The 24,277-nt window shown below is 40.3% G+C and overlaps 2 protein-coding genes across 4 annotated transcripts; one reads left to right on the forward strand and one right to left on the reverse strand.

Annotated features, from left to right (window-relative positions):
• The first annotated feature begins 51 nt into the window (after positions 1-51).
• On the forward strand, positions 52-2,849 carry Iyd (Iodotyrosine deiodinase). Its single transcript, XM_065488129.1, has 4 exons — positions 52-256; positions 957-1,187; positions 1,274-1,590; positions 1,648-2,849. The coding sequence occupies exons 1-4, from the start codon at positions 67-69 to the stop codon at positions 1,828-1,830; spliced, it is 921 nt and encodes a 306-aa protein (XP_065344201.1). The 5' UTR covers positions 52-66; the 3' UTR covers positions 1,831-2,849.
• On the reverse strand, positions 1,887-24,226 carry LOC135942150 (FYVE, RhoGEF and PH domain-containing protein 4-like). Of its 3 annotated transcripts, none has more exons than XM_065488128.1 (10): positions 23,969-24,226; positions 12,977-13,132; positions 12,774-12,913; positions 5,386-5,531; positions 4,966-5,218; positions 4,278-4,527; positions 3,964-4,220; positions 3,779-3,902; positions 3,381-3,610; positions 1,887-2,225 (listed from the first exon to the last, which is right to left on the reverse strand). In XM_065488128.1, the coding sequence occupies exons 1-10, from the start codon at positions 24,080-24,082 to the stop codon at positions 2,165-2,167; spliced, it is 1,731 nt and encodes a 576-aa protein (XP_065344200.1). In that variant the 5' UTR covers positions 24,083-24,226; the 3' UTR covers positions 1,887-2,164. The 3 variants fall into 3 exon arrangements, with proteins under 3 accessions (XP_065344200.1, XP_065344199.1, XP_065344198.1); XM_065488127.1 differs by having other exon boundaries at positions 3,326-3,610; XM_065488126.1 differs by lacking the exon at positions 1,887-2,225 and having other exon boundaries at positions 2,708-3,610; positions 23,969-24,225.
• Between the last annotated feature and the right edge of the window lie 51 nt (positions 24,227-24,277).

Genomic DNA, 24,277 nt, shown 5'->3' on the forward strand with positions numbered 1-24,277 from the left:
AGCATCGTCTTAAATGATCACAACAAAAAAACAATGTTCCACTCCGTCACCATGTGTGTACGATAGATGCCTGACCCAGTTGCGAGTATTCAGTCTCAAGCCGGCGCTATGTTGGAGCACATGCCTTTTCTGGCCGCTTACTGGCCTTACGTTGTCACATTTTTAGCGGCCCTTTTTGTGCCCGGTTTGTGGCGCAAGAACGACAGTAAGGGTGAGAAAAATGATGCCCCTAAGCAGTACCAGACACCTGACCAAGGTAATTCTTTAGTGTCTCCAAATCATGTCTCATTGGGGAAAAATGGCTAGATGATTAAAATTTATGAAGATATCGTATATCTCTACTCATAGACTTAAAAATATATTTTTTATTGTTGGGTTGGAGCTTTGTTTTTGTTATGATACATTTTAATTTTTTGAATCGATTTTGAGGCTGACAACAGAGTCAACCAGTGTTCAAAATATTATTTCAGTGACAGTTAAATTTAAAGTTCAAATCTTTATTAATTTTCAATAATCTTGGAATTTAGGTTACACTTGTTCTCTAGTAGTCACAGCAACATCAAAACAGAAAGTGATAAGATTTTACCCCTCTCTTATGCGCTTTATGGCTGTGAATCTACATGATAGTACATACATATATGTAAAATGGACGTGGGCAAAAGGCCGTGACCATTCTTAGCAAACGCTTTCACCGACCTGATTGCCATGGGTGTGCTCAAGATTAAGAAACCATTTGCTTATACACATGATTTTCAAACATTTTAGTTCACATAAATTGATCGTCACTTAAACAAAAAATAATTGATTTAACTTTTTAAAAATTAAATAATTGGTTTGAACCCCTGGCACATAGCAAATTATGCAACCGGGCGGTCGCAAGTGTGCACGCAGTTGCATAACACTTAAGATTTTGGAATTTATTTTGTTTTAATAAATTCTTGTCAATTCTCAAATAGCTGCTGAAATCAAGGAGGAAGAAGATTGGATGGACTATCAAAACACACTGACCAGCGCCCTTCCTGAAGATTTGCAGCACATCCCATTCGCATACAAAAGACCGACCGAGAACGAAATGCTCAAACGCTCCCAGGAGTACTACGAAATGGTAAACGGCAGGCGCACGATACGATTCTTCAGTCCTGATCCAGTTCCTATTGATGTTATTAAAAATATCATCAAAGCCGCAGGTAAATTGCTTCATTGAAATCTTAAACCTGAGTAGTTTTTTTTTGTTAGACTATTAAAACAAATTATTTTTGTGGTGCGCACGCAGCCACTTCACCCAGCGGTGCTCACACGGAGCCGTGGACCTACGTTGTTGTGCAAGACCCAGATGTCAAGGCCAAGGTGCGCCAAATCATTGAGGATGAGGAAGAAATCAACTACAAGAAACGCATGGGCCAGCAGTGGACGACCGATCTGAAGCCGCTGAGGACCAACTGGATCAAAGAGTACTTGACTGACGCGCCGTACCTAATCCTCGTCTTCAAGCAGATGTTCAGCCTCAAAGAGGACAACACCAAGAAAATTCACTACTACAACGAGATCAGCGTGGCCATATCCTACGGAATTTTCCTAACAGCGGTTCAGGTATATATTCAAATTTCAAGAAGAGGATAAGTATTAAAATTTTAATTATTATTTCAGAATGCTGGACTTGTCGGTCTGACTAGCACCCCGCTTAACTGCGGCCCTGCCCTTCGCAACCTGCTGGAACGTCCTCCATCGGAAAAACTGATGCTGCTCTGTCCAGTCGGGTTCCCCGCCAAAGACGCCACTATTCCCGACCTGGAAAGGAAGCGCCTCGAAGACGTTATGGTTCTTTTTTAAAATTAATTGTGCATCTGGTACAAAATTTTGGGTTGGCATCAAATGAGATTTTAAACTTTGGCGTTTTAAGAAATATATTTTTTTCGGTTTTCCGACACTTACAATCTGCTTAATTAAATTTAGCCATTTGTGAAATTCACGTTTTATCATTCACCATCATAAATATTACAATGTAAGCTACTCCAACCTTTTTTCGAGGGAATGAGTAAATTTTAAATAGAAACAGCAAGTATAATGACAACAAGCGGGATTTTTGCACTTGAATATTCGTGGGCACTCGTGGTGACTCCAGTTTTTCCATTTGACAGTAGCCAGAGCGATTTCCTCTGTATAATCAACAGGGTGACGAGTTGAGTCGATGATCATCACGATCCTTCAGCAGTACACCATGGTTCCTGAAATTGTAAACATAGAAACTTGATTCAAAAGCTCCAAAATAGTAACAGCTACTGTAACAAATAAAAAGCAGGAAGGTTAAAATAAATAAGGTCTTATACCGTTACAGGCAAACAAATAATTTGTAAATAATGAAAATTTTGAAATCAGCTATTAATTGATTGGTGTAAACTTAATGCTAATATTTAATACTTTATGGTATAGATCATAATTACCTTGAAGCAGAAGCAAGATTAATGAAATGGAGAGTGCCCTTTTGACGACATTTTTGGTGTGCTATTGGCGGAATGCCTTTGTGTGTTGCACATGCTTGTACAATATATTTTTTTTAATTAAAGCGATTATTCGGTGTTTTTTTCCAGTGCAACATTTAGAAATGGTAACGTGTGTATGCAATGTGGACTGTGTAATTTGCACTTATTGAATAATTTATGTAAATGAGCAGTGCTCGGTGGAGTGCCAGTGGAGTTAAATTAACATGTTTAGATTAATTAAGAATATAGTATTTAATTGTTGTATTTACACAATAGGCAGATTAATGTTAACAACAGCCCATTTCAATTTTATTGCAATGTCAGACACTACAGAAAATAAAAAATTGATAATCTTCGTAGAAAAATCTAGATATATTTATAAATGTAGAAACACAACAAATGTTGGAAACATTGGGGAGCTAATCAAAAACCTTTCTTGATGCCAAATCAAGAACGCATTGAAAAAGTTCCGAATTAAAGCAATTTTTACACATTCATCCTATTGATATGTTCAGCATGCTAAATCAAAAGAATTTTTGGCAAGAAAGTAACAATCACAGAACTATTTGAAAACCCCAGTGAACAGATATCGAGAAGGACAAAGAACCGCAGACATCTAATTTATCATCTTCCAAAAATCGTTCCAGGATTAAAGTGAAATGCGACAAGTAGTGAAAAATGTTGAGACATGAGTATCTGCCGACAGTCGATTGAATAGTAATGAAGCTGCAGTAAAGGCAAATTGTGTTTTGGAAAAATGCGTGCTGTGGTTTTTAGACTGCGGTCTCTCTCAGACAGTACACAACAAGCTCAATGTAACCAGGCATGCGGCCAATTTGCTGTACCAAACCCTTGAGACTGTCCGCCTGAAGTTTGGAGACGTCTTTAGTGGACACGCACCTCTTGCGGAAGGTTAGCAAGTTCTTGAGGGAGAACGACTTCTTCTTCTGCTTGTTCGAAGAGTCAAACAAGGTTACATACTTGCTCGGCGTGGCTGTTACCACGACTGAAGAGGCACCTGTGTTTGGAACGACCACCGCCTGTTTGCCTGGGGACAGCAGACTCGGTTCACTCTTGGTCGAGCAAAATCTGCTAGCGGGACTTGCACACTCCTCTGAGCTAAGCTCGCTCTGAAAGCAAATTAAAAAAGTTTGGAATTTCAAGAGAGAGTATTTTTATAATTTTTATCGCTAGCTATAATAATACAAGATTACCCAACTGGAAAATAAAGACTTTGGGTAGCACTCATCCTAAAAATTTGTTGAAATAAATTTAAAAAAGATTAAATTACTAATTACCTCGCTGGAGTGACTCCGATGCTGTTTGGTCAAGGCCCACTCGGAGGAGGATCTGCTGGGCCGGCTTTTTCTTGAAGACACATTCGAGTCCTTGCTTCTCATCCTGGTGAGTTTGCACCCTCCTCTGTACCATCAAACCAATTATTTTAACAATCTGAGGTTTTCTCCTTGGTTCGTCTCATTACCTGCTTGGCTGAGGTTTTGGCGCCTCAACCTGGGAGGCGACCAACTGGAACGAGTGTTCCATCGAGTCATTAAGTCGGGCCAAAAAGTCTTTCAGTCTGCGCAGGCAAGTGGAAATAGCCGCGTGCTCCGGCGAGGCCTGCGGCGTGGCTTGCAGGAATTGGCGCAGCAGAAGCACGTAGCGCGGCATGTGCTGCACCGGGGTCAGCAAAAGGGCGCCCAGGTCGAGCCCCGTGCACGCCGGTCGTTGAAGGCAAGACTGCGATTTGCGAGATTATATTTTCCGTAAGAACAACAACAGAGCCAAATTGCTTACTTTTAGGAACCTGGTGAAGGCAGGCGAGGCTTTGCAAAGTCGATGGAATGTCTGCACAACCTCTGGAAAGGCGTTGGCGTAGCTGGTGTACAGCCTCAGAACGTCAGAGCCGTTGGGGTCCGCCAGGAGCTTTTGAAGCAGGTCCCCCAGTTGGGAATGTTGGTCCCAGGTGCTCACCCTGGCTTTCAGTGAGGTTAGAAGTGCACTGTGCTCTGTCCGCAGCTGCCAAACCTCCTCAGGGAATAGCGTGCTACAAAATTTTAAAATATATAACGTATGAGAACAACTTATAGCTTAAAAATTAAAATTTGTTGAATTTTAGCTTCAACATTAACTTAACAATTTGGATCTTGTTGCGGAATTAAACTGGTTTTGCTGCAATGTTAAAAGTTAAACTATTTTATAAAAAGTCCCGCTTTTATATATAACATCGCACTGGCTCTAATATTTTTTTTTTAAATCAATGAAATATTTAAACTTCCGCTTGTGTCATCTTTCCAGGGTTGAAGCATACTTTTCATGGCCCAGCGCTTTTGAAGTTAAACAAAAGATGTAACAAAGTTAATAAAAAAATTGACCTCGAATGGTTGCCATACCAAAAATTCCCTTTTTACACAGCATGAGTATTTTACTATAAACATCTCCAAGTGCAACAGATAAAAAAATGATTCTGTTAACTGCCGCGTACTTGAGTTCAGTTTGCTGGACAATGCCGCTCGCCTTGAGCGGTTGTGCGAACGCTTCCTGCATCGTCTGCAGTGTGCTACAGTAGTCCTGCTCGAGGGCCAAGAGTTCTTTGGCAACTTGTAGCCTCTGGGTAACAAAGGTGCTGTCCATTTCCAGGAGCTGCAGGCCGCACTGTTGGCCCAACGAAGTACATAAACTCAAGCTTTTTGCCGCTGCCAGAGAAAGAGAGCATTCCGAGTCATCGTCTGGAGAATCTAAAAAAATTAATGCCCAAAGTTTTACTCGTGGGATAAGCAATTAAATTTGAGGAATTTTTACAACCTCTCATAATTTATATCCTCTCAGTTGCAAAAATAAAAATATATTACCAATTCTAACATCTTTTTAATTTTGATGGCACGATTGTGCAATGTGCAATTACCTGTTAGAGTGGCGACGTAATCGTGGACGAGGTTGGAGACCTGCGCGTTCGACTGGGCTGAATTAAAGGCTGCGTTGGCTCTTTCGAGAAGAAGAGCGACCCCGGAGTCGCTGGACGGTGCGTCGCTTGAACCGTTGGTTCGAAATCTGCGGATCACGAGGCAATCATTAGAGCCGATTCATCTAGAGATGCGATCGACAAATAGGAAAACATTGCGCCAAACAAGGAAGACGAGATAATATGCATCAGTCCAATAAATAGTTCATCTAATCCGCGAGCATGTGGAAATTGGGGGAAACACTTTCTCTATAGGTTCGCCGGTCGTAAAAAGCAGAGTTCGCCGAACTTGCAATTATTATTGCTCATATTACGGTGCCAGCAATCGCGTGCAAAGGAATTTGTGCATTATCATTATATATAGGCTGTCGAATAAAGCGGTGCAGTTGTGTAAGCCTGCCTTTTGCTTTCGGCTCTTCGATCATGTGGAATTTTTGCTCGCATCTTACGAAAGCAATTTTTCTCCTTTCCATCTGAACCGGCATTGCAGCTCGCGAAAGGCATTCCAAAAACTGTTGCCTACTGTGCAATCGATTAATTGACAGTTTGATGGATCCCTGAAATTTTTCGAAAGTAGCTCTGAGTACGCATTTAAATTCCGCAGCAAGTACAGATAGCGGAATTTCAAGAAGATCCCATTAAACTGCGCCTTGCTGACACGCTGATCCTGTTTGTCTGCCGATGTCAGAATGTAAAAGTCGTGAAGTATGATTGCTGCACGCAGATAAAATAAATTATGCTCCCCGCGCATCAGGGTATGACTCAGGTTGTTGCCCTGGCTCAGAATTCCTCTCGCTGGTCGTCGGGTTACCTTCTCGCCTTTGTTCGAATATACGGTGCACGTCTCGTGCGTTCCTCTTAAATATCATCATCTCATCGCACCCACCGTGTGTCATAACGGCGAAGTACTTTTTCATTATTCAATCGAAATCAAAGAAGCATGTGTGTAAAGAAACTGACACCTACGCTTTCAGAAAATATTGACTGTTCATTAAGATTAGCTCATGGCTTGAGAATTTGTCCCTCTTGACCTAGAGCGTTTTCTCTCTTTCAAAAGGTCAAATGACTTCTTCATAGCGCACACCATTCTCTTTACCATGTTGGGCATATCGTCGACACTATATGCACTAAAATTTTACGCAGAAACTGTTTTTATTCTGCGAGGAGAAAAGAGTACAGTTTCTCAAAGTTAGTCAGTGAAAAATATTTAACTTTATTCAGACATTTTTCCTTCGATTTGTTTAAGTAGGTAAAATCTCTTGGTCCTTTTTTGTTTCATCCTGGCTGTATTTCCATTTTTACCTTTTTATAATCACCATTTTATACAAACATAACGGCATTGAAAATTATACTTACTCCGTCCAAAAAAACAGTTAAATTCGTAAAATTCAAGTATGCGAGTGCTTTCGATTAGTACCTGATTTAAATGGAGATTTATTCTGAACAGGGAATATTTACTATTTGTAAGTCAAGGTATAACACGAGCTGATTTTTATCCTGCGCGCAGGGCATATATAGAGGCAATTTTGTATGCGGGCAACTGAGATAATGATGCGCCTTTCACATCAATGTCAGCGCGCTCTGTTACAGCACTGAATTGGAAATGTGCACGAACAGTTAGATAAAAGGCGCGCGGGTTATGGCTAATGTTTCTTATGTTCGCACGTCAGAGGAAAACGAAAATTAGACCCGTTTTGCGTGACCCTAACACCAAAGCCTAGAAATTATTTTGCCGGAATTGCTGCGTAATGAAGGATAAGGACCTCTCAGATCGTCTCAAATTGTGTGGCTTTTCCACCTGACGGCACAGAAATCGCAGACTTTCCTTCCGAGGAGCGGATAAGAAACGGAGCCATCGCAATTTTTCGCCTATTATCTATTCGGCCGAGCACTCTAAATAGGGGAACGACGATCACCAGTCGATCAGGTGTGAACGTGAACAGAGAGAAGAGGCGATGGACGGTAAACCACGCCGAAATGAGCTGTAAGTGGCAAAAAATCGGAGCAAACGCGCTCTCGCTGTATTACTTTTTGGTGACACTTTTCAGCTCCAGTGGAAAACGTGACTCGACCAGTCGAAAATTGAATGGAAAATCACCTGCTGCGCGATCTGGCCCGATCAATTCACCGCTCATTGTCAGTATTTGTTCAAAGGAATCAAGATCACTTCTTGCTCCACTCACTCGAGGCCGTGTCACGACTTCAACTTGTGCGTCATTCCAATCTGAGTGGAAATAAAAGGCCAAGATACTCGTGAATTCATTTAAATTAATTCAATTAGATTTTGAATTCCCAATCACTGCAGCTGTTCAGTGTATTTGAGATTACAATGAGTATATTAAGTGAGTTCGGTTCACTCTTGTCCAATTTTGGAGCTGAGACGGCGACTTGACGCTTTTGATCTCGCCGGACGATAATTGCGCCGCCGACAACTGGTCCTGGCTGCAAAAGGCAAACGTCGGCCGTCTGCTTCTGCTGCCGCGCGTGCATGAATCAGAAAGTCGGCAGACTGATTGTTTTCGCTCGTGAGGTGTCGAGTTATTCTGCGAACCTAAAAAGGCTCTCGATTTCCAGGTCAAATAGAGACTCTCGCGCGCACGCCTTTTAATTTAATGGCAAAATGCCATCCGCCCACTCTGATGGTATAAACTGTGCGCAAAGAGCCTTTCATCTCAAACGCTCCAATTTATCTGAATCACGAGATCATACTTCTGAGTGAGATGAGGAGAGAGGTTGCACGGCCAGGGCACGTTCCATTGTCGCAAGTTCGTTAGCCCGGACGACCGGCGCCGCCGCCGGAGGACAGATTTCTGCCGCCTCGAGAAATCACTTTCAACCGCGAGCCGCGCGTCTCATAAAAAGTGAAACACAATAAGATTGCCCCTTACATAAAGGTATACAGTGGACGTAACACTTGGATTTATTTTCAATCGAAGTCTTTCAAAGGGCATAATATAATAAAATCCTTTTGCAGATAGCCACAATAGAATTCAATAGGCTCAAATCTACTTATTTTTACAAGGTCTTAACTGTCTTGATCATCATGATCTCAATATACATAATTTTGGTTGACAACTAAATTAAAATTAATACAGAAATAAGCAAAAAAGCCAGTTTTCAATCGAACTCTCCACGCAAGAAAAAAACGACAGAAAATGAGTCAATTTTCCGAGCTCTATTGAGACGCCTATTTTCGACAAGGCTATTGACATGCGGTCTATACAATTCGACGGGGAAAAAAGAAGCGGATCAATTTGATTCAGCTTGAGAAGTGTCCCAATAGATTTAGATAATAGATCTTTGGTGGAGCCAAAAATAATGATGGTTTCACGGCACATTTCACACACAGCAGCGAGTGGCAGATCTCATCAAAACACAACACGCTGATTGATGCAAAGCTGGAGAAAGAAGAATGGACACGATTGCAAAAATGGCCACGCTGACAACTCAATATTCTGCATCACAAATGGATCCCACTTTCAAAAATGACTTGCTTGACAGCTGCGAATTATTATGCTCCTACATCATTCCTTTCCAAACTGAACAAGCAAAAAGCAGACAGTGCATGAAATGTCTGAAGCGATTTGCAAATAGTGCTGTACTCTTTTCAGTTAAATTGCACGTAAACACTTTAAAAAGTGTGACACACGTTCACATAAAATTTCTTTTGTTAAACTGACGAGAAATAAATTTTATGTTCATATTTCTCCTATTCAGTGTTTTCAATTCGTGCCAGCGCAGAGAAAAAAAGAACAATTCAAAAACAGTAACCGCACGTTATGATTACTGCACCTAATTTTGGTAAGAAATCCCTTTAACCTCTCCTGGCCTTAAATCACGACTTCGTTTAGTTCCAAAAATTCTTTTGAATTGAGGCTCAAAGTACAGGGAAAGGTTCCGCCCTGGTTCCACTTTGAATCAACCGCAAAACGATTATTAGACGCGATTACATGATGCGAGCTGTGCACTTAGAAAGGACCAGGAAACAAAAGATAGCGTCCACTGTTGGAAAAACCGCACAACAGGCCCCGAGGTCACGACCTTTTTCCAAACAACTCTTGCTGCGGTCACTTTTGCTGATTGATACGCCATTGGCAATCGAATGAAAAGGAACCCCGCACCCACAAGAGCAGCTTTGCCTTACGTCTACCCTTGGATGCAAACCGCAAGGTGCGAACAATTATATTGCGGCACGAGATAGAAAACTGGCGCACCGACTGACTGACTGAGATGCTTTTTGATGATAATGAGCAGCATCTGCAGCGTTCACACGGCTGAGCGGTTGGGTCAGGCTCTATTACTCGCTGCTGCCGTTGCATTTCGAGGCGTCAATTCATTCATTCATCAAAGTTGCTCATGCTTGTAAACTTGGCGCAGCATGTCACACAAAAATAGCTAGTAATTTGTGACAGAAAATTGGTGTAGGAGTACCGACAGCGAGATTAATGTTTGTACTTTGTATGTAGCGCACTGCAGTATACTTTCTAACTGCTTTCTGCCTTCGGGCCAGGGTTTGTATTATATTAATCGACAGACGACTTAAACCGGGTTTCAAGGATTTCTTATAGCGCTTCAATAATTGTCCCGCTGGTCCAGCATATTCAACTCAACATTTCAAAATGGATTGCTTGAGGCTTTGGATAATCAATTCTATGAGCATCAGATCGTTCTTTGAACGCCTCTAATAAAACTATCTGCATTTGCTCTGTGAAAATTCCAAATTAGGAAAAAACTCTGCATTATTTATTTATGAACAAAATATACAGCAGATGTTGGTAATATTGTAGTAACCAAAGCTTATTAGGGTTTTCAATTTTAGAGCCTATTCTAAAGCACAGTTTGTTTATAATGGAAAAATTAATCTAAAAAACAATAATAATAAATATATTAATTTTGTATTAACATTTATTTATTTTGCAATAGCTACTTCCACTGCCAAAAAGCAAAAAAGGAATGGAAGGACTTCTCAAGATAACGTGTTACTATTTGTAGATTTTGTTTAGCAATTTGAATTGTTGATGCTCGAACGGATAATCTGGGTTAATAAGCGCACAGTGGTTGTGTTGAGCACACTGTATGGAGCGTGGAGCCTTTTTGTAATCATTATATTCGGAAGAAGAGATTAAACCTCTCATTGTCCGCATTTAGAAACAATTCACAATGGCTTTTTCGAGTGTGGAAGGTCGAACTAAAACGCTCTAAATGAATGAGGCGTGATTTCGCCTATTTCCCACCGAGGAACAACAGACTGCTTCTCATCATAAGCATCCCATTTTCCCAGCTCAATTGTGGGTGACGCAACGTTAATCAGACTAATAAGCGGCGTCGCCGCATCAATAAACTCAGTGCACCTTAAGCATGCAATTCCGGCTCAAAGCGAAAAGCAAGAGATGCAACGGTTGGAAAGCACTTGAGCTGCATTTTAATTAGAGCGGCAGCGCAATTCTCGAGAAAAGCAGCCTGGTGGATTAATTACATGCCGAAATACGCGCGAGGGGAGCGAAAGTGCGACAAAAAGTGGCGGCCACTCATGTGAAGTGCTTTCTAAATTTGAATCTCATCTGCATTTTGGATTAATTGCTCCCACCTTGACTTGTTAATGTGTGTTTTGGCCATATTTAATTTAACATGAATACCTAATTAAAATGCAGAGTGGCCCAGAAAAAACAGACCGGAACGGCTGAATGGTTTTCGCTTAAAATCCCGATTATTTGGGAATTACATGATTATGATGGGAAGCTTAATGACTGCCACTCTTGTAAACCGGGGATTTTCACACGAAATTTCTAATCGCTGTAGACTTTAACTTTCTTCACTCTCTGTGGTAACCAAGTATTAAACATTCACTGGAAAACTTTGAAAACAGCAAAAACGATAAAAAAAACCTCTAGCAGGTGGTTTTAAATCAAAGGAAAGTCTCTTGAGTCGAAGAATATTGATTCGAAAAGTTCAAACCGCAGCCAAACGTGGAGTATTACCCGTTTACGTAGTTCAGCTGTACGATTACCATCATTTCGTGAGTGAGCAGACAGGTAATGAATGAGGGAAGGCGAGGCTCTGCGAGTGCTAGCCAAGCCAACGGTCGTCAGCCCGTTAAGTTTCCTTCAAGTTGCTCGTTTTGCGCTGCTTGCAGCCATGGGCGGATGAAATTGCGATGGGATTAGACGATAAACCATCCACTTCTTTTTATACGGCGCCGTTATTCGAGTTAGCCACTTGTCTGCGAGTGACATTTTGTTATTGAATCCCCAGAGATAAATCACTCCATGCGTCCGGGCGAAAAGTGCAACAATGCGGTAATTGGAAGCAAATTTCACTCGCGCGCGCAGTGACACGCCTTTTCAATTAAGATTAGTCAGGCTGTTGATTGCTTCCTTCACAATTTAATTTGCGCGCGGCGTGTGCAAACTAAATTGGCTTTTGAGCGAAAAAGCGGCGCCGTTTCCAAAGGATATTTGTGCTCTTTGGAGAAATAAATAAAGGTTCACAATTCAAGGAGAGTGTCTGGCCTCATTGTTATGCGAATAACTGCATTTAAATTTAGCTCTTATTTCAGTTGAGCAAGTTTTTTTTAATTACGAATGGAATCAAGCGTTGCATTTACGACTGCAGTGAAGCAATTCGCTTTGTTCTGAAAGCAGCGTTCTTGTTACACGTGATGGCGCGGATGAACATCGACGGCCGGGTGTGTAAATTTGGGCGAATTCCTGGGAGCATTACGAAGCCTTGCGCAGAAACGGACGAGGAAGTGTGATGAATGTCATTTGGCGATAAACAAAATTGAGTGGCATTAGCCCGTTGTCGCACACCCGCAGATGATCAAGCTGGCGCTCGAAAGGAAACGAGAAAGAAACCATAATGTGTTAAATTGTACGGCTTCGCTAAATTAGAATCTAAAGCGTGAAACCTCATGGGAAGCAAAGAGAAACGCGCGAGGTGTGCGTGTATATGTGACTATGCAGCAGATTCCTGCATTCAGCCCTGGATGCATTTTATAAACGCTCTTGAAGTGATATTACAGAGGGCACGCCTTCCTTTCTTTCTCATGACGATGAAATTTGCCACGAAAATGAGAGCGCGCCGACAAATGAGGCAGGAGAAAACGATATTGCCGTGGTGCGTTGAAAAATATGCAAAACATCAGGCGCGTGAATTCGAACAGGCTTTTTGTTTCTGGAGCGTTTCAAATTACACTTTTAAAATACCTGCGCGAAAAAGAAATCGCATTTTTCTTGCGATATTCTAATCGACTAAAAGCGAACTTGATTTGAGAAGCTCTCGGGAGTATATAAAATTTGGAAATTACATTCAAAGTAAGATTGTCAGCTTACCTTGCCGGTAAAGCTCCACTGAGGAGTAGTTCGTGCGTCAAAGTGTCCCGTTCCTCGCTCAGGGTCCGAACAGTCATTTCCAAGGAGTCGACCTGACCCTGCAGGGCGCGGACCGTAGCTTGCGTCGTGTCTAGCTCATTCTGGCAAAGGAAAGCGATCTCTTCAGAGCCCTGGATTAAATGAACAAAGCGAATTGCTCTTACTTTGTATGTTATGAGCAAGCGAAGAGCCTCGGCTAGCTGTCCGTCGTCCTTCGGCTCGGTGGGACTAGAAGTGTCTTTTCGGTGGTCATCGATCAGCGACAACTTCTCCAGGGCGGCCTCGAAGGCCCCTTTCATTTCCACAACTGCGCATTGTAACTGTAATCATACAACAAATTCGGAATTAATATTTGCTTTTTTATTATATAGTTCCAAGCTTAAGTGGAAGAATACAAATATTACTCTTGATTTATAATGATTGATAAATTTTTACGTGTTTATCTACCAATTTCCACTTCCCATCATAATGAAATGATCAACAAGGGAGCTGGAATAATTTACGTGAATTTTGGATTCAATTTTACTTTTAGCATTAATAAAAAAATCAAAGGCTGCTCGCGGCTTGCGAGTATGGCATCTATTTAAGTAACCAAGCCGTGCACCACAGGAACTCTATTTACAGCAGCTGCTACAGTATACGTGCGTGTAAGCATTGAGCCAACAACAAAGCGCGAGTCCATCATTTTCAACGCTCACCACCCGCACGTCAGCGTCAATTAGGGCCGAAAGCGTCTTTAGACGTTCGCGAAACGCGACACTTGTTCGAGTTCTCAATTAATTTGAGCAACATTAAAGCCACACAAACTGCACGGGCATGCCGATTCCACGGAGTCTAAATGAATGATATTGTTGCAGGTGTGATTGAATTCACGCCTGAAAGCGGCTCATTCGAGTGCACGCACGGGATTACTGCAGAACTTCGCCTTTCCTTCGTTCTCACGCTATTCGATTCTTTCTCTTCCTCGCCAAAGCACCAGCGTGGCATTTTATTCTTTGTTTTGCGCAACAGATAGAAAGACAGCTCGAGTGAGACAATATCATTATAATATCCCGTGCATGTGTGTGGGGGCTTTCAAAAACTCTTCTACATTAAAATGAGATAGGCTACCTTTTAACCTTGCAAAATATAAAAAAATCTATAATTTCTTAGGAGCAAAGATGACAATCTGGGTTTAAATTTATTTTTGTATTAAATCAATAAATCTATAAAATTTTATTTAACTCAATATGGATGAAAATAAAACTGATTTTCGTGTGCACTTTTATATGTTACCATTTCATTCATGTCTAAAAAGCATAAAATATCACGCAACCAACAGGAAAATAAAATGCATCTGAATTTAACAAAACTAGTGGAAATGAGGAAAACGATAAAAGTGCCGTGAAAAAGCACGTGTTTGTTTAAGGTTCGCTTGCACAGGGAAACTAGTAAATTTGCAGCTCAAGCACTTGAAGCCATTTTTAAAACTGATGCAAACAATTCTAATAAAATTATCACGATTTGGTTTACTTTTACTTCATTAAAAATTCACATTTTAAGGGTTCGTACAACCAAATTTAACAAACTGCAGAAAGATCCCATGCAATTTCGCAAGGATACGTCATTCAAGAATTAGACATTCGCTTATAATTGCAAGTGGCACCATAATTTAAATTTCGATTAAGCAGACTGTATTTTTTTCAATTTTGGTAAAACTGTTAATTAAATCCGTATACAAACTCATCCCGTTTTTTAACACTTTGTATTCCTAAAACTCAACTCCTTATTTTCAGTTTTCTTCAATGAAACATTACCCCTCATATATATTCATTTGGAAGACATCTGACATATCAAATGTGAAATCAAGTCACCTCAAAAGCAAATATTGTTTATCGTGCAATTCACAATAGCTCGTGTGAATTATTTATTTCCTCGTCGTTCCGCAACACCACTTCATTTTTGCGATATTCAATTGAAACCACAAGTGCAATCTTTGCATTTTCACCGCATTGCGAGGCTTCATAATGTTTTATCAATGTGAGCCAGCCGGGCGACACACGCCTAGTTAAATAAACACAGACAATATCAGGCCTGGATCAGCGACAAGTGCGATTCATTAACCGACCGCACGAATGACGTCACCCAACGATAAACACCCATTTGCCGACACACCTGCCCTTCGCACGATTGCCGTTTGCCGTCTGGATTCGACACGCTGCACTTTTATTGCGTTTATTTTGCCATGTGCCGTTCGCCGTATTACTCTCTGCGAGCAAGCAAACGGCTGATTCAGAACCGTGGCGGAAAAACGTTGTTTTGATCAACACCGCATTTCTATTTGCAAATATGGGACACGTGTTTGGGGCGTACACTCGCATCGTCATAGCAACAAAATGTAGGAAGTACGACGAGTATTTTGCGTTTCCAGGGACTCAACGAACGGATTTGTTTCCAAACAAATATACGCTTTAATGCACTTGGGAGTTAAAAATAAACAAATAGATTGGAAGTGAAGCTGCATGCTAATAATAATGTACGTATGTTCAACTGCTCCTTTGCCAATAAAATATTTTAATTTTAGAATATTCTTTCCCGTGCCGATTTAATTTGTACTTTAAATAAATTCAATACATTATTCAGATTTAAATTTCCTAAATTTTAAGCCCTAATGCGACTCAAGTTTATATTTAGTAATTGAATTGTCAACAGCTTTTACTGCTAACATTCTAATTTTACTCTAAGTCTTAGCAAGGTTATAGTTTGAGCCAAATTAAAAATTGTAATAATAATATTGTAATATTCGCTTTTTGATTATCTATACACCCACTTTAAAACATGAAAAGTGTTCCAAAGTTCTATTTGCATCTCTTCAAAGCTATTGAGGAACTTTTTCTTACAGCCATTCATAACTTTTCCCGTTGAAGCCACTCCCAAGCGTACATCCTAATAAATTCCGATTCATCAATTCAGCCACACAAAAAAGTGATCACATTAGCATGCTCAATTTTTTTGCGCCTCTTCCTTTTAACGGCAATATATACCCTCACATTAAATCAGCCCAATTTCCCACGGTGCGACCGTTATTGCTTTCGTGTAAAATTAAAATCAAAGCCAGCTCGCAGAGCACCGCTATCTACTACGTATTTTGAATGTTCCGACGATCGCCCCAACTGGCACAGAGGCAAGCAGGGCGGGGTGGTTCGCTTTCTTGGCTCTGAATAATCGTGATGTCTCCAGAGCCGTAATTACACACTGGCAGCAGTCCTGCTGCTCCCTCTGATCTTGGTTCTACTTATCAAAATTATACATCATTACTCTCGCTCAAGATTGGTGCACACAGATAATGATGCATATTTCTGAAATCGTTCCTACACGCCGCTTTTTCCAGATTTGAAAAAATACAGGCATCAAGAGATCTCATTGTCAGTTCAAGATTAGGTGTATGGGTAGTTGAGAAGACAGAAAATAGTTTTAAATTCCAACCAGTTCAGCCGTCAGGAGGAAGCTGCCAATTAGTAAAGCATTTCCATTTTTTGTGTGAAAAGCGAGGGGTCATTAGCTTAGCGCTTAACTTTTTCGAACGAGAGTTGTAAAACCGCGACCAGTCCTTGGGGCAAGGCTGGATCTGCAGACTACGCAACTCAAATGCACACAGATTCATCACGCACGCGAATTAGTTATCATATTTTGCGGTGTCAATGTTTGATTGTTAATATAAAAAAGTCACCAGTCATTTTGGCCGTGAACAACGTGATGTGCTGCTTTTTGTCCCCAAATTCTGACTATCTCAACTTTTTCGAGGATTTTTACAATGCAAAACTTTGCGGAAAGGAATAAAAAATCTCTCGCTGCGTTTGAAAGCACACCTTGCTTAATTAATTTTCACTTTAAAAAAAGTATCACGATCATCTGTCGCTCCATTGAAATAATTTGAGTGAAATGCGGAAAGAGAGCTGTTTTGTTTTACACAGTAAGTTAGGTAAACAATGCGCCCGAGCTAGCGAACAGAGGATAATTTATGCACACTTCTTTTTTGGCTCAATTCGGTTCATCCGCGAGAGGAGGAACAAAAGAGGCACAAAAGTGAAGTTAGCGGTCCAAGCAGGTATAAAAAGAGCGGTTGGCTCAGGTAAGAAGGAACCGCGCACTCAAAAATAGACGCCGTCTGATGATCGCAGAGCGCAAAAACAACAGCTAATTTCAACCTGCGGTCATTGTTGTTGTTGCGTTGTTTTGCGTTTACGCGTCAAGGCACACTCGTTGCGTACAAGCCGTTTTCATTGTTCGACTCCGCTAGAGACGATTTTTATTGCTTTTGCGGCGAATATCATTTATATACGGTTTTTGATTAATTTTGAAAGCCGCTTTGCAATTGCTGACGGTTGATTATAAATTTGATTAAATAATCACGTCGTTACATTTCACTTGTCAAAGCTCAACTTTCTCTGCTACGTTCTAATGTTTCGAGTTAGCTTCATGGGAATTAATGAGCTGTTTGTTTAATTATTGTATAATTTACCTCCAACATTGAATAATGAAAGTGAAGATGTGAAAAACCAATTCACTTTTTCAGAAAGCTCTAAATTTCGTTAATTATGGGTATTAAAAACATCGTAAAACGTTTGGAATGCTCTTCTTCTAGTCTTGTTAGAAGACCATTAAATAAATTTCAATTTTTTCTTATCTTTTGTAAATAATGAAAACTGAAGATAATACAGATATAGGGCGAGTAAATGTTTATTAGAAAAATGAAAAATTAAGCTCTATTTGAAGAATTAACGTGAATCAACTATGATATAGCTCAAGTGTTTCTCAATTAAGTTAACAATTACTTTAATTTTGTTTCTTTTGTTGTTATTATATTTATCATCTTTTTGTATATGTTATTGTATATATTTTATCTGCTTAATTTTATCAAACATTTTACTTGAGCTTGAAGATACCAGGAAGTCTGCTTCGCCCTTGATGGAAACCACCACGCGACGAAAAAGTACTTGACAAAAACTGCTAATCATTCACACTCAAACGTTATTATTCCTTGTTGAATTGTGCGTGGGCGGGGGCGAATAACTAATCGTTCGATTTTCCTCGGCAGCGAGCACAAAGCAGGGTGTGTTTCCAATGAGGCGTCCGTTCCCCGGTCTGCTTTCCACGCAGGCAGACACGCTAAATTCGTACGCCGCAACAACACGAAAGGTCGTTGGAATCGGATTTGATTTTGTTGTGTTTCATTTGACGGCAGTTATAGCAGCTGGTCATGACTGGGAGGACGCGGAGCAAAAAGGTTCACCGCTTTTTGTGTTCAATGTGCGAGAGTGTGAGTCATCGCCAACACGCCGGCGGTTCCTCTTGCGTAAAAAGCACGCAGACTCCATTTTTATATACAATTGCATCGAGCGTAACTCCATGGTTGTCGACTCTGATTGCGAACCAGAGATGAGCTTAGTCTGGTGTTCGGACTGATGTGGGTCGAATTAAGTTGTCACAGTCCTTTTTGCGAGATGAAACGATAGCAAAACACAACAAGAATCGCGTAACAATAAATACTCAGAGAAAGTAAATTGGAAAAATCACGTTTCATATGATTCCTTTTCAAATTCTTTACAGCACGTACCAGTAATTTTTTGTACATTTTCAAATATAGGCAGTGGACAGTGTAAAATGCAAATTTATTTCGTTAGGTTATGCTCTGGCGGAAAACAAATAAATAATGTCCCAGTTACAATTTTTTAATATTTTTTTTTCAATTTGACATCATGTAGCCAACGTGTCTAAAAAAAATCTACTTACTTATATTGGTCCACTTTAAGTTCATGCCGGATAATTGATTGTTCTAGCTTTTTGTCTTTCTATTAAGTGAACATTTCTCTCTATTGAATTTCACTTCAATTGATTCGATTCCTCGTTAAAACAGTGGGATGTGTCGGAGAAAGCTGGATGCTTTCTGTTTTAATGTTTTGATGAATTTCGAGTGTGACGGCGGGTGGGCAATTAATTAGACTGAAATCAATGGTTCTTTTCATATGCTGTCCTGTCCAATCACCACGTGAAAGGAAGGTTCTCTGGTATTTGTTTTGGTCCTGCGCAGCATCAGAAGGTGTTGCTGCCTTTGTCAGGAGATCCTTTCTTTTTCTGACAGTTTAATAACCATTTCAAAGAATGTGAGCGTGTGTGTAGTGCAAGCCTTTTCTTTTCCTTTCCACACTTGCTTGGGCAACAAAGCTGCATCTCTTTTTTACGTGTGAAGACCTGATTCTTGCGCGAATAATGAGGAGAGCTGTCGCGTCTCTGTGTGCATTACAAAGGGCACAAAGACACTTATGCGCGAGATTGACTCTCTTCTTTTGTATCAATAGTCGACCTACATGTCGAGTGCAAGATTAACGATTAAGATTTTCGCATCAATTCTGGTGCTGAAAGTTCAGAAAATAAAAATGAAAGAATAACAGCTCTTACGGAAAATATATATTTGCACCGACTCTATTGCCAAATCCAATTATAATTAATAAGATTTTATACCACTTAAAATGCTGCAGTTGTCCAATAGCCTTGTCGATCTGTATATCCTATATTTCAGTGCAGAATGCACTGCTCTATACCTTTTGTCTTTATTTGAGTTAAGCATTATTTATTGAAAAAATTATACTTAAATCATTTGTGTTAATATGGTTCGAAAAATATATATTTTAAAATTTTGCGTCACTGTACCGCATTGATTTATCATGAACTCTCAGAGCATTTTGGTCATCTAAAGCTTGCACCATGACTAATGTAGCAAAAAACAATCAGTTCCAGCGGCAGCACATGGCAAATCGGTTACGTCTCCAGAGTTTGTCAGTGGCCGTGAACTGGCCAACGGCCGCCGTGCTTATCTCACACCTTCTCGGTTCCGCGCCAGAGTCGCTCGGCGCGAAAATCCCTTTTCTCGCACATTTCTTTATAAAATTGCAATTTCATTTTTTTTTAATTTCCTTTATTTGCATTACACAGCGGTACAAAAATCGAAGCTTCTCCATTTCTGTCCGCGCATTTACAAATGAGTCTTAAACAACAAAATAATTAATAACAATAAATTTCAATCATGAAATGCTTTAGTGCAGCTTCGGAAGCTCAACATGTTGCGATTTACTTTTGAAGTATGGCACATCTCATATCGCCGAGCACTCATGCGAGCAGCTCACTCAGTGCACAAACACTTTGGAAACAAAAGCAGACGCAGACAGACACCTTTGCAGACGTGAGTCTCGTGGCTTTTTGTTGTCGTTCAAACACTTCTCCAGAGCGTAATATACCTGCATGCTCAGTGCACCAGACGAGTCTATTTTTTGTTCCTCCGTCGGCTGAGCAATATTATGTTTCAAGCTTTTGATCCGTTTCACACGAAAGTGGAAATTATCTAGCCTATTTCCGAAGTATGCGTGAAAGACAATGCTAAGGAAATTTTTGGGCTGCTTCTTGAATTATGATTAGAATTTATGTGCAAACCTCGGACCCTCGGACGCAGCAGAAGGTACATTATTGCTGATTGCGAGTTAAAGAATGCTCCATTGTTCCCATCCACTTTACAAGCACGCAGGAAAACACGAAGTTATAAATATGCTGGGGGCGAGGAAAGAGTATGTATTGTGTTATGTTTGTGGAGACATGATTAATAGTTGAAAGCTACGCCAGCAGGAAACAAGAAGAAATTCTTCATCTTGATTTGATAAAATATAATCGTAGGCTGTTAATTATTTTGTGCATTTCCTGCGAGATATCTAACAGCCTCTGAATTTATTTTATTTTTTTTTAAAAAAAGGTGGAAGTCTTAGTTTATATATAATGAGGAACTGTGACTCAATTACGAGTTGGGCTATGAATTAAACGTAGATTTCAAATTAGAGATAAAATGTGAGTCAGATTTTGTAAACTATCACCCAAGTGACTTAATTGCACCCAGAGAGATTAAAATATATATGTTGCCAACAATCTTGACGTAGCGAAGTAAAAAAAATGGATATTGTGGCACCATGTCGTTTTGGGAAAGTTTACTCTCCGATTCATTATCTTCATTATCAACTTTTCCCAGCGTTCCAAAACAACACTTTATCTGTAAATTTCGACGTTTTTCAGGCTAAAAACTTCTACCGATAAAGTGTTTGTTCGCGAACTGCGCCTAACTGTGAATACCAGTGGTCAGCTGTTTTTAGTTGAGTTCCACGAAGAAAAAAATACTTGCAACGAGACATCTTGGCACGGGCGGCTTGTTCATATAGCGGTCGGTCGATCAGTCTGGCCGTGGCCGGGCCGGCCAAGATGAAGTTGCAGGTGAATGGACCAAGCGGCCGCGGTCTCAGGATAAAACACACACACACACAATCGGAAAGAAAGCCAACCTGTTGGCAAATGTATGCAACACCTGCACCGCGCACTTAACGAACAAATTGACCGCCTTTTACTGCTGGTCAACCGAGTATGGAATATGCTCGCTCTGCCATTGTGTTTGCTTTCTGGTGCAAAAATTATTTATGAACACATCAAGCAGAAGCGAATCAAAATTGGCAAGCAACGCAGCTGTCAATTTCTTGAGAGCTCGTTTTCACTCTTATCATAGAGTTAATTTCTCAATTGACTGAGTCCAACCCACGCCGACCACTTCCAGGGAAAGCAGTCCTCTGCAAAAAGGTTCCACGGTCGTCTTGCGTTCACGCATTTTGTGTTTTTGGGAATGCACCCTTTTGTGCAATGGCCTTCAAGAGCAGGCGAGAAGGAAAAAGCAATCACTCTCTCGTCTCATCACGCTGCATGCTCGCATTTGATTAAAAAGCAGTCCATTGGTGCGTTGAGGAAGAAGTGGAGAAGAGGAAGAACTCCCAAGAATCATACTTTAGTGACGCCTGGTTTTTATTAAGTACGGAGAAAAACCTGTCACGCTGCTTGGATCGTCACTTTTTCATCAAGTGGAAATAACTGCTGTAACATTTTGCTGCGTACCTTGAGCTTTGGGAAAACTTAAAAGCTAAAATTTGATTAATTGGAAAAGTCCAGTTTACTTTAAAGAGTGAATTTGAGCTCAAATTTCACTTTATACAAAATAATTAAACTTTAATGAAGTCTCGGAATTGCGAAGTTATTAAAGTCTTCTGAAAACTTTGCACGAAAAACTAAATTAACTTATTATGTACTAAATAATTCATAATTTGACACAAGTTGCTCAACAATCGGGAAAAAACTCAACAATTCCCTTCTCACAACTGACGTGGATACTTGGCGATAAAACAATGGACCGCTCGCCAAATCACACAATTCGGGGCCGAGTCGTACATGAAAAGGAAAGGAACGATGGCCCACATGAGATTAGCATAGCTGGCCGGCTGGCTAATGAGATGATATGAAAGTTGCCTCATGTGCCGCGAGAACCCGGCGGCTTGCATGACTTTTACTGCAGAAAAAGTGCGGCGGCAGGCGAATCGAAAAGCGATCGAAAGTAAATTATCACTGCCGGGATGCGTGTTGAATGAGTGTTCTTGCTACGTGATTATTTTGTGAATCGCCACGACACTTCCGAGAATGAATTCAATTACAGACTGTTAGCGCGCGGGGGACGAGATTTCCTTCGCGAGAGAATCCTGCTCGGTAATTGCAACAATTGAAAACAATTAACGAGAAATTGCAAATTAAATTCTACGGCCGGGATGATTGACCTGCAGAATCATCGTGCTTAAGTGAGAGGAGGTTGCCGGCGGCACAGAGAATTCCGCTAGAGCTGGACCATTATTATTTTGTTTCAATATCATACTCGCCATGTGTGTGGTTTGATTCGATATAGTAGAGAAAATTACACCCAAGTTAGCGTAATTGCGTGGCCATTGAAATCATTACAATGTCATAAAAGCTTCTGCTCAATGTGAGTGCAAATAATGGAAAGCTTCTTTGTGAAGCTCTTGGTATAATTTTTTCACGGTATTATTAAGTAAAATAACATCGTGAAATACCTTTGATTTGCACTGATATTCATAAATAACCTGGCACAATTCGTCTCATTATAAAAATGTATGAGAACAGCTATTGATGAAATTTCGGTTATTTTAGTATCATTTCCCTCAAATGACTAAAAAAGTTTGTTTTCGTCAATTTTTAAATTGGAATTCCAATTATCTATTCATAGATAATAAAATGATATGAAATAGCTCGTAATTAATAATAATTAACTTGATAAATAAAATAGATCAGGTGTATAATTCAATTTTCGTAAATTGCGACCTTGTAATTCATTGCATGTGAATCCAAGTTTTTTTTTTAAATTTCATTGATTGTGCTCCGAGTTTTAATACGTGGATAACGTGGTTGAATCTTTCCCCTTTATCTCTGTCTCGAAATATGATATATTCTCTCAACATGTACGCCTTTAAGTTTCTAACACTCGAACCTTTTTTAATGAAATTAAGCCGACAGCATGGCAGGGCGGGGGGTAAGCAAACATTGAGCTCGTCTGGTGTTTCTTCCGCTTTTTTTCTGGGCGACGCCGCGTACATTCACAAGGGGGACGTGAAGAAAAATATTGCGGCTTGTATTTTTGACATGAGAACAAGAGGTTTGCATCGATAAGTCCGCACGCACTGCGAGGAGAAATTCCCAATAAATTTAAGCTGATCGGATTTTTAGGATTGAATTTCGAGGTCTGCAAGATCACGAAGGGAATATTTTTTGCAGGCGCATGAGAAGCAAGTTCTTTTTGAGAGAGTACGGGATAGCAATAATATTGCCAATATTTCTTTGCCCCCTTCATGTGCTTTCAATTTACACGTGACATGGCAATAAACTCTTTTAAGAAAATTTAGAGATACAGCCTTCTATCTTCCATCACAAACCGGGAAAATCGTGATGAAGTTCTCATAAAAATTAAACTATGATATTGCAAAATCAGTATTGGCAAGCTCATTTTAACTTGTTCAAAATATTGTTATAAAATCCCACATTATGATTGAACTCCCTCTTCATAAAAAAAACAATGCCATATAAATATCTCTAGTACTTAAAAATGATTTGTTATCAATTTTGCCACTGGCTCAAGGCAAACAAACTATAAATATTAATAAGCACATATATTTTTAAATGCGCTTCAAAATATTTTTTTTTCAAATTTCCAAATTAAGAGTTTTCATGGGAAATTAAATAAAAGGTGATCGACTCACCTCTTTAACTTGCTGTTGGAAAATGTGTTGGTCCTCGGCGTCAAAATCATTTTCCTCGTCTAAATCGTCGTCGAGGTCGCTCAACCCTCCAGCCAGGTCTTCTTCGCTGGACATGACTTCGGTTTTGGTTAGCGTCGCTCTAGCAAAATTGGTCACACGGCTCCATCGAGAGGGAAAGATAAATAACAGCCGCGAGTGGTGCTTGCTCGCACTCCACTGGGCCTAACAGCAGGAATGTGCGGCCGCTACCTGTCTCTTGTATGAGCGCGCCGCTGGCCGCCGAGAGCAGAGCAGGTGCGCAACTGACAT

Source organism: Cloeon dipterum, chromosome 4, assembly GCF_949628265.1.
Source record: "Cloeon dipterum chromosome 4, ieCloDipt1.1, whole genome shotgun sequence".
In the NCBI taxonomy this organism is placed as follows: Eukaryota; Metazoa; Arthropoda; class Insecta; order Ephemeroptera; family Baetidae; genus Cloeon; species Cloeon dipterum.

Bases quoted from the DNA above. Each gene is read 5' to 3' on its own strand.
- Iyd (XM_065488129.1), top strand. From the start codon at position 67: ATGCCTGACCCAGTTGCGAGTATTCAGTCTCAAGCCGGCGCTATGTTG. The intron at 1,188-1,273 runs GTAAATTGCTTC...GTGCGCACGCAG, and splicing joins AAATATCATCAAAGCCGCAG to CCACTTCACCCAGCGGTGCT. The intron at 1,591-1,647 runs GTATATATTCAA...TTATTATTTCAG, and splicing joins TTTTCCTAACAGCGGTTCAG to AATGCTGGACTTGTCGGTCT.
- LOC135942150 (XM_065488126.1), bottom strand. From the start codon at position 24,082: ATGTCCAGCGAAGAAGACCTGGCTGGAGGGTTGAGCGACCTCGACGAC. The intron at 5,532-12,773 runs GTAAGCTGACAA...CGTGATCCGCAG, and splicing joins AGTGGAGCTTTACCGGCAAG to ATTTCGAACCAACGGTTCAA. The intron at 5,219-5,385 runs GTAATTGCACAT...TAATTTTTTTAG, and splicing joins TTACGTCGCCACTCTAACAG to ATTCTCCAGACGATGACTCG.